This window comes from Zingiber officinale, chromosome 10A, assembly GCF_018446385.1.
Source record: "Zingiber officinale cultivar Zhangliang chromosome 10A, Zo_v1.1, whole genome shotgun sequence".
Lineage (NCBI taxonomy): Eukaryota > Viridiplantae > Streptophyta > Magnoliopsida > Zingiberales > Zingiberaceae > Zingiber > Zingiber officinale.
In genome coordinates, this window is record NC_056004.1 from 36,014,553 (window position 1) to 36,028,963 (window position 14,411).

The following is a 14,411-nucleotide window of genomic DNA, read 5'->3' on the forward strand; positions in this document are numbered from 1 at the left end:
TATACTCAATTAAATCCTTTTTTTGATAATTGAACTGACCTCTACAGTGTCATACTTAGTTATATAGAATATGGATCATAAAAAAAAACAAAAATAATTGAAATATCAAAATAGGATATTAGTTCATTCTCTCATTTTTGATCATATGGGATGATGAATCTATTTCTTCACTTTTCACCAAGAAATAAGAATTCCTTTGAATCATATTGTAATGGGATTAGTTCATTCCCTTGACTAGTAATAAGTGAACATGGTTTATCATTCAAAGGATTATTTGATTATATTTTAAAAAAATTGAACATCTTGATTCTGGAAATATAAACTCCATATTAACTTCTGCCGTCATCCTAATTTGGTGAGTTTGGCAAAGCACAAAACAATATAACATAACATTTGTTGTCACAGTCAAGTTTCCTTATATGTCGTCCGTCAGCCGACCCTTCTGGATGCTATGTTTTATTAATTTCGACGGCAAATGGAAACCTACCGACTCTATTTTTTTTTTTTTTTTTTGCTTTTTTTTTTCCTGCGCACCACCGAATGACCGAAGGAAAACTACTCGAAAAATCCCCTGTTTGCATGCGTTGGCCCTGGCAGCTAGGATGAATATTTAATTAATTTCGTATATAAATTAATTGGATTAATTGAAAATTAATTTAATATTATCTAATCGAAGTAAAGTTTTGTTATAATCGGATTAACCAAATTAAATTTAAAATAAATTATATCGATTAATACTGAATTAATCTAATTTATTTAAAAAAATAATATAAAATTTATATAAAATTAATACTAAATTAATCGAATTAATCAATTAACCGAATACTCATCCTGCTATGAAGTTAGTCATGCATGTCTTCAGCAATAGTTTTAATTACAGCACCAACTTCAACATTATATTTAGTCTGATTATTAAATAAATAACCTTGGCTCCATGTAATGGTGATTGATTCCTGTCCTGAAGCTGAATAAATGGCCATCGAGGAATAACGTTGAGGTAGCTCTTCGTCTACACTGATGCTCCCTCGCTCCTGTAACCACAAGTCGTTAGTGTCAAGTCGGGAGGGGGTTCCTCGTGACGGCCCTCCGACGCTCAAGTCACATATTAGCAAGTGAAGAGAATCGAGGAAGCAAAGAAGTGAATGGTGGTGCCAAAAGATGTATGCGCGTACCTCCGCAGATGGCTACTTCTCTCCTTATATAGAGCTTCAACGAGCTGACTACATGCTTCCCGGGCGGATGCGTATCCTCAAACTTTCCCCAAAAGCTAACATCGAGAAAGGATCCCTGACATCTTACCATAACGGGGCGAACGCATCTCTGCCAAGGCGGCGGAATCTTCTTCCGTACGATTTTCTGTTCATCCGCGCCGTCAGCCGGCGACATCGACTCCCAAAAGGATGTTGGCACGTATCCCCTATCTTAGTTGTCGGTTGTTATTCTGATTGGACTTCCCTTGATCGATCCGGCCGGCCAACTCTTTGACCTCCTATGAGTATATCTAGACCGATCAGCGTGAGTGCCCTTGGTCTCGGGGCATTGTAGGCTCAGCCAACCCTCTTCTTCTTCCAGCCGATTGGGTTATAGGCTTGGCCCACCTTCTCTGAACTCTTCCGGCCGATCGGGTTGTGGGGAATTCGGCTCGGCTAGTCTCTTAGTTGACCCCCTCTTGACTTTGACGACCACCCAAGCGTTGAACTTCCTTGGAGGTGGGCTCTCCTAGGTTATCACCGGATCAACGACGATTCCGACTAAATATCATGAATAATCAACTCACCAATGAGCAAACGGATTGACATGTATGTTTTTCCGGAGATTGTCCATAAGAAAAGTGAAAGGATTTGAAAAGTATTTCAATGGAGAGCTAGAATGACATCGAATAAAGATTTTGATAAACTACTCCGACGCTCAAATTAGAATTTACTTGAGATATGAAATCAGAGGAGGAAGGAAAAGAACGAGGGAGCTTAGTGCCAAAATCCTTTGAACACATTTACCTTCACTAGGGTTTATATAATTGTTAGAAAAACATCTTCATGTCAGACGTTGTATTCTTGTTCATCATTCTCGTATGAGCCAGCCACCACAAAAATATCCAACTTTAGCAACTGAATATTCGGTCTCTAATCAATTGCTAAATCCATTTAAGGACCGATTACCGACCGAAACAAAATACTATTGAATTTTATGTTGTAGTACGGTTTAGTGACTGAATTAAACTTCGGTCGCTAAATTATGAAACAGAAATTAAAATCATGGACTGAAATTTAATTTCAGGTTCAGAAATTAGCGATCAAAATTAATTTCCTTAAAATTTAAATAGCATTTCATTTTGTTTTCTTTATTTTTATTCTGTTTATAACAAAAACATCCAAACTTAACCACGAACAAAGAACATATCACAAACTTCACAACCAGTATCCAAACTTCACAACCAACAAACAAATATCACAAACTCACAACCACCACACTTCATATACATATCTGATCCGGTGGTAAGGAGCGGGGGCCCACAGAGAAAGGGGTCAATGGCGCGAGAGAGTCAAAGGTCCGGCCGAGCTGGGAGGAAGTCAAAGGTTCGGCCGAGCAGGGAGGAATCTCTCGGCCGACCGGCCTGGGTAGATCCCGGGCTGGCACGAAGACAGCTCGACCCTGGGTCAAGCTGCCGACGCTCACAAGCTTCTTTATAGAGAAACCGCTATGCTGAGTAGCTAAGCTGCTCGGCCGAACTGCCCAACGACTAGTCGATGCCCCATCCGAGTGTGTGACAGAGCGGACGTCTGCCCCGGTCAGAGGTACGTGTACATCCGGGCGCTCGGGAAACCAAGCGACCAGCCCGACCGACCCAATTAGAGACAAGGGGCTTAGAAGAGAACAAAAGGGGTAGCTAGTGATGTCATTATCGAGACGTCTGCCGCCGACAAGCAGCATGGTCGGCGACCGGGCCGTACCAAGGATCGTACGGAGGGAGTTTCCGCTGACATGACAGAGATATGTTCGGACAATTGCGGTATGGCGTCAAGCATGCTTTTCTGACACAGTTATCCCAAGGTATACTTTGAGGAACGTGCACGCCTCGGGAAGCGTACACGCGCCTCTCCTAGGTCCTATATAAAGACCCCCGGATTTCGACGGAGGTATGATTTTCTATCATCGTCTACTGTAGCCACAGTCTTTATTCTGCCTCTATTTCCTCTCGTCGTCGCCTGACTTGAGCGTCGAAGGGTCGTCGCCGGGAACCTCTTCCAGGCCCGACTTTGTTGCAGGTTCATCGGAGGCTTACGTCGCTGTGAAGATCACCGGGGAGCAACAGAGAGCGTCACGTCTCCAGTTCCATCGACTCAGTGCATGGACAAGATCAATATCCAAACTTCATAACCAAAAAATACGATACAAACAATATAATAAACTTCAACATCAAACTTAAACCATATCAACAATATTTACACAAACAAATGCCAAACGATAAAGTGTACGACACAAATCGTATCCATAATACAAATGACAACATCAAACCTCTAATCCACGATAGAACCATATCCAAATGGTTATGACAAACATATCAACATACTCAAAATACAATATCAACATTCATCGTCCAATCCTACATCAAGTAGAATATGATATATTATTAAATAAAATAAATACAGAATATAGTATCAGAATGATTCACAAATAATAAAGCGTATCAGAATACATATCTTAATTCTAAAATATAGTATCAAATCATATCATGATCAAATAATATCACACTAAAGTGCATAAGTCAATCTTGCATTGTCCCTTCGGGGTGGTGCGATGGTTAAGACATGGAGTGTTATGTTGCCACATGAGATCTTGGGGTTAAAACTCAGCGTGACCGAGCATAACGTCCCCCATGTCTTGGTCATTTGTACTAATGGCTAGTAGTCACCCGTAATTTACCTTCTCTGTATTGACCTAGGGACGAATTGACAGAGACGCTGGGGGCGAACGAATCATCTTTTACCACATAAGTCAATCCTATATCAAGTAGAATATGATAGATTTTCAGAATAATGCACAAACAAAAAATAGAAGCAATAAACAGGATATAGTACTACAATATTATCAGAATTGAATATACTATAAAAAATAATCAAACAAATTTTATTTAAAAACATGAAAATTAACCTCAGAATTGATAAATACATAATATAGTTGTATATGAAGGTGAAGATAAACACATTTTATTTCAGGCAAGTAGTTATAAAATGCTCAATATAAATTAAAACTAAATTCAGATTATGAAGCAGAAATTATTCTTCCAAAAACAAATTTTAATATTTAATTACTCAATTAAATACAAAAAAGAAGTTGAAGGTCATCACACCTTAGAATATCTATTTATCAGGAGGGTTTGGATCTTGAGTCTCTTGTGAATCAAAATGATACAGCGTTGGAAAAGCAGAATGACTCATTATTGAATAGCCATCAAAGAATTTTCGTATTTGTCGCTCAATTGCCGCCCTTATCCAATCATCTATAGATCGCTCAGACTGCTCTACTGCCAACCTAACTCGATCATCCATCGATCGCTCATACTGCTCTACTACAAATCTGACCCGATCATCTATCGATGCCTCTACTGTTGTGAATTAATCCTTTAATGCTTGATTTTCTAGGCATAACTCTTGCATACCAATGGATGAAGAGCTTATTGGATCGAAAGCGCTAGAAGGGGGGTGAATAGCGCTCATGGTTTTCACTTTGTTTCAGAAAACTTTTGAGTAATTATGTAGTGGAAAAGTAAATAATAATGCAGACACCAAGTTTTTTACTTGATTCGAAGCCTGGGACGACTCCTACTCCAAAGCCCGGCCACTTCTCGATCAGCTCTTCAAACCATGTGTCGTTCAGGATGCCAGACCATTTCCCGGTCAGGTCTTTATACCATGTGTCGTTTAGGATACCAGACCACTTCCCGGTCAGGTCTTCAGACCATGTCGTTTAGGATGCCAGACCACTTCCCGGTCAGGTCTTTAGACCATGTGTTGTTCAGGATGCCAGACCACTTCCCGGTCAGGTCTTCAGACCATGTGTAGTTCAGGATTCTAGACTAGCTCCAAGTCAAGCTTCCAGACCAGCTCCCAGCTCCCAGCTCCCAGTCAAGCTCCCAACTCCCAATTAAGCTTCCAGCCTAGTTCACGGTCATGCTTCTAGACTACCTCTCGAGGTATCTCTGGCGTAATGGCTAGGGGTCGATTCTCAGGAACTGACGACCTGGGATTTACCCCACCATGCGCCTATGGCCTGTGTACTTGCATGAACCTCCCTCCATATCCATGGGGTCGGCACTAGGGGGGCCGCTAAGGTAGCGGATCTACCTTTTCTAGACTACCTCTCGGTCGGGATTTCAGATTCTCGCCCTAGCGCGAGTTATAAGTGAGCATGCTCTCATGCCCAACGACCACTCGGTCGGTATTCTAGACTCTCACTCCAGCGTGAGTTATAAGTGAGTATGCTCTTACGCCCAATGACCTCTTAGTCAGGATTCCAGACTCTTGCCCCAGCGTGAGTTATAAGTGAGCATGCTTTCACGCCCAACGACCTCTCGGTCAAGATTCCAAACTCTCGCCCCAGCGCTAGTTATAAGTGAGCATGCTCTCACGCCTCCAGACTCTCGCCCAGCACAAGTTATAAGTGAGCATGCTCTCATGCCCAACGACCTCTCAGTCGAGACTCCAGACTCTCGCCCTAGAGCGAGTTATAAGTGAGCATGTTCTCACGCCCAATGACCTCTCAGTCAGGATTCCAGACTCTCGCCCCAGCGTGAGTTATAAGTGAGCATGCTCTCACGCCCAACGATCTCTCGGTCGGGATTCCAGACTCTCACCCCAGCGTGAATTATAAGTTAGCATGCTCTCACGCCCAACGATCTCTCGGTCGGGATTCTAAACTCTCACCCCAGCGCGAGTTATAAGTGAGCATGCTCTCACGCCCAACGATCTCTTGGTCGGGATTCCAAACTCTCACCCTAGTGCGAGTTATAAGTGAGCATGCTCTCACGCCCAACGACCTCTCGGTCAGGATTCTAGACTCTCGCCCCAGCGCGAGTTATAAGTGAGCATGCTCTCACGCCCAACGACCTTTTGATCGGGATTCTAAACTCTCGCCCCAGCGCGAGTTATAAGTGAGCATGCTCTCACGTCCAACGACATGCTCTCACATCCAACGACCTCTCGGTCTGGATTCCAGACTCTCGCCCCGGCACGAGTTATAAGTGAGCTTGTTCTCACGCCCAATGACCTCTCGGTCGGGATTCCTGACTCTCGCCCCAGCGCGAGTTATAAGTGAGCATCCTCTCACGCCTCTAGACTCTCGACCCAGCACGAGTTATAAGTGAGCATCCTCTCACGCCTCCAGAATCTCGCCCCATCACGAGTTATAAGTGAGCATGCTCTCACACCTCCAGACTCTAGACTCTCAACACCGAGCGGGTTATCACCAAGCAGAGCCTTCATTAAACCACCACTTGGGATCGGCATAAAGAAAGAGAGCACTATGGAGGAAAGGAGCAGCATGTATAGTTATCATGGTGAGGTAAATGACATCAGGGACTGGGTCTAGTCAGTTAGACCTGAGTCTCCTTCGACTAGACTTGGGGGGAGGCTTGTGATATGGTGCATAATGGTAGGACCCGATCGTTGGGAGTCAAGGAGACGTGACAGTCAGAAGTCAAGGAGACGTGACAGTCAGAAGTCAAGGAGACGTGGCAGTCAGAAGTCAAGGGGATGTGGCAGTCAACAGTCAGGAGGACTTGGTAGTCAATAGTCAGGAGGACGTGACAATCAACAGTTAGGAGGACGTGACAGTCGGCAACTAGGGAAGGAAGAGGTAGGACTGCCTGGTGTCGTCAGACACAGGATGCCTGATCGGGTGCTTACAGATTAGAGCTGTCAGACGGGCCAACCTGTGGCGGGGCGGGTCGGCCCATGGCGGGCTAACCATTTGGCGGGACGGGGCGGGCCAACCCGCCAACTTGGCGGGTTGGGAAATTTCCAACCCAACCCATTCTAAGGCGGGTTGCGGGTTTGGCGGGCCAACCCGCGGGCCCATCAAAAATTTTTTAAAAAATTAAAAAATATTTTATATCTTCAACCTTTTACTTCGAAAAAGTTTTCTACAATTAAATGTATACATAAACATGTATTTTAAATATAAATGAATATAAACGAGTACTTATGTTGGATGAAAAGTACTATTTTTATTTGAAAATTATAACAAAGAAAGATAATAAATTGGCTTAAAACTTAGTTTACATGTGTTTTTCAACCCGCGGGCCAACCCAAGCCCGAGCGGGCCGACCCGCGCGGGTTGCGGGCCTAGGCGGGTCGGCCCACGGCGGACTTGGGTTGATAAAATTCCAACTCAACCCGCTTAAATTGTTTGGCGGGGCGGGCCAACCCGACGGGCCCAACCCAAATTGACGGCTCTATTACAGATCAGGATCTCAGATTTGAATCAGGATGTGCAATCGGGGTGATGCCTGACCTGCTCCGACTGGTCGAGTTTTCACAGCTCGGTTATATCCAGGTCTGATTCTCGCGGTAGGCCAATTTATGATCAGCTCTTAAGCGATCTCACCACAGCTCTCCCTGCCCCTCAAGACTTAGGCCAGATGTTATACCTGACAGATTATCCCGATCTGCCCCTAGTCATATCCGGGTGGGACAGAAGGGGCTACACGACAACAAGGTCAGAGAATCGTAACCGTCTGTCAAAAAATAATTACTGTATGTCAGGGAATATTCCAATGGTCTGTGGTCATCTGCGAATGGAACCTTCTTCCAGTTTACAAAAGGGTGTCACGCGCCCTCCATCACTAGACAAGTCCTAACACCCAACAGTACGCACTGTCATATAAAAAGGGAGGTCCTCTCCCTTGAGCAGGTACGCTCTCTTGCAATTCGCACTTGTCTTCTACTTTTCTTTCTTTTTGTACACTGTTCTTCTGGGAAAAAAGCACCTGACTTGAGTGTCGGAGGGTCTGTTCTGAGGACTTTTTCCTTGGTTTCTAGCCTCTAACGTTCCGTGTGCTTATCTGAGTATGCGCAAAATTCAAGTACCGCCAGCTTAGTTACCATCGTCCGTTAGCGCCACGTGGGGGTCCATTCTTAAGGCACGCACGATAAAGGTGTTCTAGTCGCCTCTCCGTCAACACCAGCGACAGTTCATCCGACCTTCGTCCGACTCAGATTCCAGATAGGATCAGATAATTTGTTTTTAATGAGCGACTGACCTAAGAACGCTGACCTTATGGGTTGTCCACTGCAAACACTTTCTAATTTATCATTATAATCAGTAGAAAATTTGCATTGCACTGAATCGATCACCTCTAGAATTAATCGACATAAATTAAATCTCTAATATCAATTAAAAAAAATTCTATAAAACTGAATCCGCCATCTCCATAACTGAATCCGCCATCTCCATAATTAATGAACATATTCAGTTCCAACGTTTTAAAAAACAAACACAAATCTAATCCAGTAGCAGTAGAAGCTCTCTGGTACAGCAAAAAAAAAACAGGCAGAGGGGTTGAGTGGGGGACAGGGGGAGGGCATGCGCGCAGACCATTTTTAACATTCATTTAAATTTCCATATCTGCACCGCCCTCCGACTCTATCCGTCCTCATCCTCTCCCCGACCATTGTGTGTCTTTTGCGACATTATTTCCTTATCTGAACAACACTGGCGGTGAAGCGTGCAGTGAGGACGACCCATGCATTGCATCCATGCACCAATACCATCCTGACACCATGCTTCTGCTTTTGAAATTTATAAAGTTCGAATCCACCTCGCTTGACAACTTCGTTTGCATGCTAGTACTTATCCTACAAGTTTATCTATTTGTTTATAAGATGACTATATATAAATTAATAATAGTCTTCCAGTACAATACAAGAGTTTAAGAGCTGAAATGAAGCAACCCAAATATAATTAAGCCTTTGTTGTCATGATCGTAAGGAATCTTGTGCTTTGCTTTTGAAAAATGGAGTTCCATGGTAACGTGCCACGTATAAGCAAAACATTTTAAAGTTGACAGTATTGAACATGTACTACATCCATTGGCCGTATATTATTACCATAAGCCAAGCTAAGCGTGCGTGCAAGACAAAGAGTAAAGTGCGTAGCTTGTAGTTCTCCTTTTTGATAGATAGTATTATATATAGGTCTTCCAGGCTAGCTGATGTTAACGACGAAATGAAGAAGACAGAAATTAACTTTAAATAATGGAGAAATATCATATGTAATATAGGGTTTCTTTTAAATAAAAACATATAAAGTACTTTATGAGTTCTAAAATATATTGTATGCTTCGAACATTGCTATATATATTCATCGCATATTATTGAACTGTAATAAATTTAATTATCACGCTAATTTATATCAAAACTATAAAATAATAAAAAGTATAGCAATATGACTAAACTAGCAAAAAAAAAAACAAAGATTTGGCGTGGAACATCTCGATCGTTTCTTTATTTAGAATTAATTTAATCTCAGAGTGGTTTAAGAGATTGACTTTTTTAAAAAAAATCATAATATTCTTAACTTATAATAATTTTATTCTTAAAAATATTTTAACTATTATATCTTAAATTACAGATCTTAATTAATTATTTACACCTGAAAGCATAGAACCATACCTAATGGATATTCGTTCACATTATCTACATTTGAAAACCACTGCTAAGCTCAACAACTGGTTGGATGGCTTGTTGCAATTCGATATAATATTATTGATTAAATTAATTTTTTATGTATTTATTTTTTAATTGGTATAAGGTATTCCGTTTATGTCATTAATTTTGGAGTGATCATCCATTAAGTATTTTTTAATCAATTACCTATTAAAAAAAATTGGACTGAAATTTAATTATGCCTAAAAAATAAAAAAGACGCCCTGACACCTATTTAACTTTTCATCAATATTAACGGCGAGCAATTAAACTAACTGTTGTTATTTCGGCTCTACTCCTAACAAGGCGAATAGAAGACAAGCAGTCCCTTTCCTCTCGCCACGTGGCCGACGCTGAGCCACAACTTAGCAAAATAAACTCTGCCAATCCCGTCGTTATCATTCTAATCCTCCCTTTAATGTGTCATTATCAAAAAGTTAATCCTCCGAAGCTACCGACAACGTCATACTCACGCACACCGCACGTGTCGGCGCGTCATCATCACCTGTCTCGGAGGGGGCATTTCGGTCGAAGTGTCAGTCTATAAATTCACGCGACGGCGTTGCCGTGCAACCGTCGCAGAGCAGACCCTCGCCCCCAAGTCTTCGCCGTCACGATTTCGTCGACTGGAGACCCGAGCACCGCGGCGATGACGAAGGTCCACCCGAACGCCTCTCCGGCGGATCCTATCAGATCTGAATCTAAATCTTCCTGTGGAGGCGGAGGAAAGGAGGGGGAGGCGGTAGTCTTTACCGTGTGGCGGAAATCTCTCCTCTTCAATGGGAATGGGTTCACGGTGTTCGACGCAAAGGGAAATTTGGTGTTTCGAGTTGAAAACTACTCGTCGGGGAGTGGGAATGAGATCGTTCTCATGGACGCCGCCGGCAAGCCGTTGCTCACCATCCGGAGAAAGGTATGGAAGGGATTTCCTATCTGTAAATGGGGATTTTATTTCAACTGATTTATTTTTCGGAAATTTGAATTTTGATAAAGTATGATTTCAATAAAATGATTATCTATGGCTTCAGCTTCTAGTCTTTTTGGTGGTCGCATTGCAACATTTGAATTACTAAAATCTGAGCCAAAAAAAAAAAAAAAAAAAAGAGGAACCGTACCCTAGCGGCCCCTGAGTCTGCCCCCCAGGATTTCAGAGGGAATAAATCACGGTGAGTGTTGGGCTGAAAAGTTGACTGGGGTCTTAGGAGTTTTTGACCAGCAGATTAGGAATATTATTCCCATGTGCAACACCCTCGACCTTTGGCCATTTGAGCAAATAACCAGACAACTTACCAGCTGATCCAGTCCGTGGGGGCAAAAATTCAATAAATTAATGGATACTGACAACTAAAATCGATTGAACACTTAGAAGAGAGAGCGAGACGAATCCCAGAACTATTTCTTGTTGGATCTGTCAAGCAAACAGAGCATCTTGTACAACAGCATGTTCTATATTCATGGATACTGAGCACAAAAGGCCAACAAATCGCCAAGAATTTCTCAGGTGGCTTTTGTGCTTTTCAGAATTTTAGTCTGTTCCCGAAAAATACCTGGACTATTTTTGTGTATGCATGGACGTTATTACGTTGATGAATAGGCAGATGTCTGGCGGGTTTGAAGGAGATCATTGGATTTGTCTTTTATCCTAAGTTTCACAACGACAAGGATAGTCTAAGAACTACCATGGCTTGCCCTTTGCTTCAGGAGATCAGATTCTGGATGTATTGGCCAAATAATCTTCTATGTAGATGGTCAAATTTGCTTCTCCCCACCTACCAACCAATTGTTAACCCAAAGTTGCAATTTTGATAGCTCTTGTGGAGTAGTTCAAAAGATATGTTTTTTACACCAGCAATGTATGGTGTGATCATGAAATTTATCTTGGTGCGTTTTAAAAAATATATATATATGGTTGTGTTCATAGTATCTTAAGTTGATCAGAACTGCATAATTCAACTTTCATATAAAGTTATGGATTCTGGCATCATTATAACATGCAGAAGTTGAGTCTTGGAGATCGCTGGCTGATTTACAATGGCGAGGAGAGCACCAATCCTCAGTTTGCCATCAAGAAGCAGACGAGCTTCTGGCTCTCCAAAGCAATGGCACGAGTGACCCCATGCACTCCTGGCGCCAAGGCATGCCTCACCTATGACATTGAGGGCACCTACTCGGAGCGATGTTGCACCATCTATGACAACGACAGACAGAAGATGGCAGAGATCAAGAGGAAGGAATCTGCCCAAGGCATTCCCCTCGGCCTTGATGTCTTCCGACTAATCGTGGAGTTAGAATTTGACTCGTCTCTAGCAATGGCTGTAGTGATACTTCTGGAGCAAATGTTTGGATCCAGAGGATCACTCTTGAGAGGTTGAGATTAAAGCTTCCTTCGTGTTGGAGCTTGTATTTTATGAGGTTGTTACTTGTTGCGCTCTCCTGATCATCCATATCATAGGAATTTGTAACCAAAGAAATAGAACAATTAAAGATAGGGGAAAACAGAGAGAAATCTGACCCCTGTGTGAACATGAGATGAGATTGTCACCGTGTATAAACATAAGATAAGATGAACAAAGAAAAAAAAACACTATCTGTTGTTCCACTGTACATTATGACGTGACGGAATATACTTGTCTCTCTTTATCTTGACTTTGAAGCGTCTTACGATTGAGACAAATAATGTTTATTTTCAAAAGTTCTTGAAAGTTTGCAATAGTCAGATGAGGACGACAAATAGCGTAAATTCCCCTAAAATTTTCAGGTAACCTGCCCAGCTGCCAAATTCTTTGGTAGATGGTGGAATATTTAGGGAACTATCACATTCATTGGATCAGCTCGGCAGTCGGCAAGCAATGTGTCACTTTCTTTTGCTTCGATCATGGTGTTTGTTTGTTTCTGCCTTCCACTTTATGGGAAAGCATACTTTTGCCTTAAACGGAGACAAAGTAAACATCCATATAACGACAAGGCGACACATCTCCGTTAGCAGTTCGCAACTTAGCGGCGAAAGGGCACATTCTGAAACATCAACCAAACTACAAATTTAAAAACTATGTCTTTTTTTTAAATCTAAGTGATCCTATTCCTGCCCCAGACTTTCAGAGGGAGATCCACCGCCGTGAATGTATATTGACGGTTGCAACTGTCGAAGGAAAGATAAGGAAGAGAGGAACCATTACTCTAGGAGAATTTTTTCTCTGAAAAAATAATAGACTGAAACTAGAAATTAAATTAGCACTAAAATGCCTAATATTGTGTCCAAGTTAAACTTAGTTAAAGAGGGGAACAAAGTAGAAATAATAAATAGTTAAAAGTTATTTTTTAAAATTAGAAAAAAAAAACTTAATTGTCTTCTGTTCATCCTTTTTTTTATATTGTCCTCAATGACTTCTTATCTTATCGCTATTAATGGTCCTTCATTTATCTGATTGACTTTACACTTTCATGATGTTTTAATGGTTATTAATAATTTATAATTAATATCTAATGATAATGATCATTAATGTCTAATTCCATTAATGTCCTCAACTTTTTTATCTTCAACCTATTCAATGCTATTACATACCGATAGATTTATCAGTCTAATGGAACCGTTCACATCAAAGGCATAACTGCTCAAGAGAACTTGGACATTGCCAGTCGAGAGTCCAAGGTATTGCCACTCGGGAATAGTCACAAATGAGTATTTAAGACTAAATTTGATTGATCAATTGAGTAGTATAAAACTCATTTGGTTGCTAAAAGATTTTCCTAACAATATGATATGGATTATAAGAAAACCTTTGCTCCATTTTCCAAAATTGTTATTATCCGTTCTTTCATTGTAGTTGCATCAGTTTGTCAGTGGTCTATTTTCCAGATATATGTTAAAAATACTTTTTTAAATGAAAATCTTCAAGAAAAAATCTACCTAGTGCCTTCGCCAGGTATCACTCACAGACCTGGTAAAGTTTGCAAACTAAAAAAGACTCTTTATGGCCTTAAACAAGTTCCTAGAGCTTGGTTTGACAAGTCTTTGTTGTGATTGGATCTCTTGACTTTCTTCCTAGCCAGTATAATTCTGCTCTTTTTGTTCGTTCATTGGATCCCACATTACCCTCTCTTTATATTGATGACATAATTATTACAAGGGATAATTTAAGTGAAATAGAAGAGTTGAAATTACATTTGGCTCATGAGTTTGATATGAAAGATTTGGGTCCTCTGTATTAATTTTTGGGACTTAAAGTAGCTTATTCTCCTTGTGGCTATCTTCTCTCTCAATCCAAATATATTGTTGATATTCTGGAGCAACCTCATCTATTCGACACTTACATTGTTGATACTCCGCTTAAGGTTAATGCTCGGTACTCTTCTATTGATGGTGTTCCTTTGCCTGATCCATCTTTATATCGCACTCTAGTTAGTAGTCTAGTATATCTCACCATCACTTAGACCTGACATTGTTATGCTGTACATATTAACAGCTAGTTTGTTACTTCTCCCACTTAAATACATTGGGGAGATGTGCTTCATATCCTTCAATATCTTCGAGGTACCCAGTTTCATAGTCTTCTTTATCCTTTACTTCTACCTTAGAGTTGTACACCTATTCAGATGCAAATTAGGATGATGATTCTACAGATCGTAAGTCTACCACAGGATTTTTGTGTTTTCTTGGGAGATTCCCTTATCTCTTATGAGAGTAAAAAATAAGATACTGTCTCTCGT

General features: G+C 41.2%; 1 protein-coding gene across 1 annotated transcript; it reads left to right on the forward strand.

Annotated features, from left to right (window-relative positions):
- Positions 1 to 10,262: 10,262 nt before the first annotated feature.
- Positions 10,263 to 12,303, forward strand: LOC122027364 (protein LURP-one-related 8-like). The gene is made up of 2 exons (XM_042586312.1): positions 10,263 to 10,617; positions 11,702 to 12,303. The coding sequence occupies exons 1-2, from the start codon at positions 10,354 to 10,356 to the stop codon at positions 12,074 to 12,076; spliced, it is 639 nt and encodes a 212-aa protein (XP_042442246.1). The 5' UTR covers positions 10,263 to 10,353; the 3' UTR covers positions 12,077 to 12,303.
- The last annotated feature ends 2,108 nt before the right edge of the window (positions 12,304 to 14,411 follow it).

Excerpts from the sequence above, each read along its gene's own strand:
- LOC122027364 (XM_042586312.1), top strand. The coding sequence starts at position 10,354 with ATGACGAAGGTCCACCCGAACGCCTCTCCGGCGGATCCTATCAGATCT. Across the intron at positions 10,618-11,701 it reads TGCTCACCATCCGGAGAAAG|AAGTTGAGTCTTGGAGATCG; the intron begins GTATGGAAGGGA and ends TATAACATGCAG.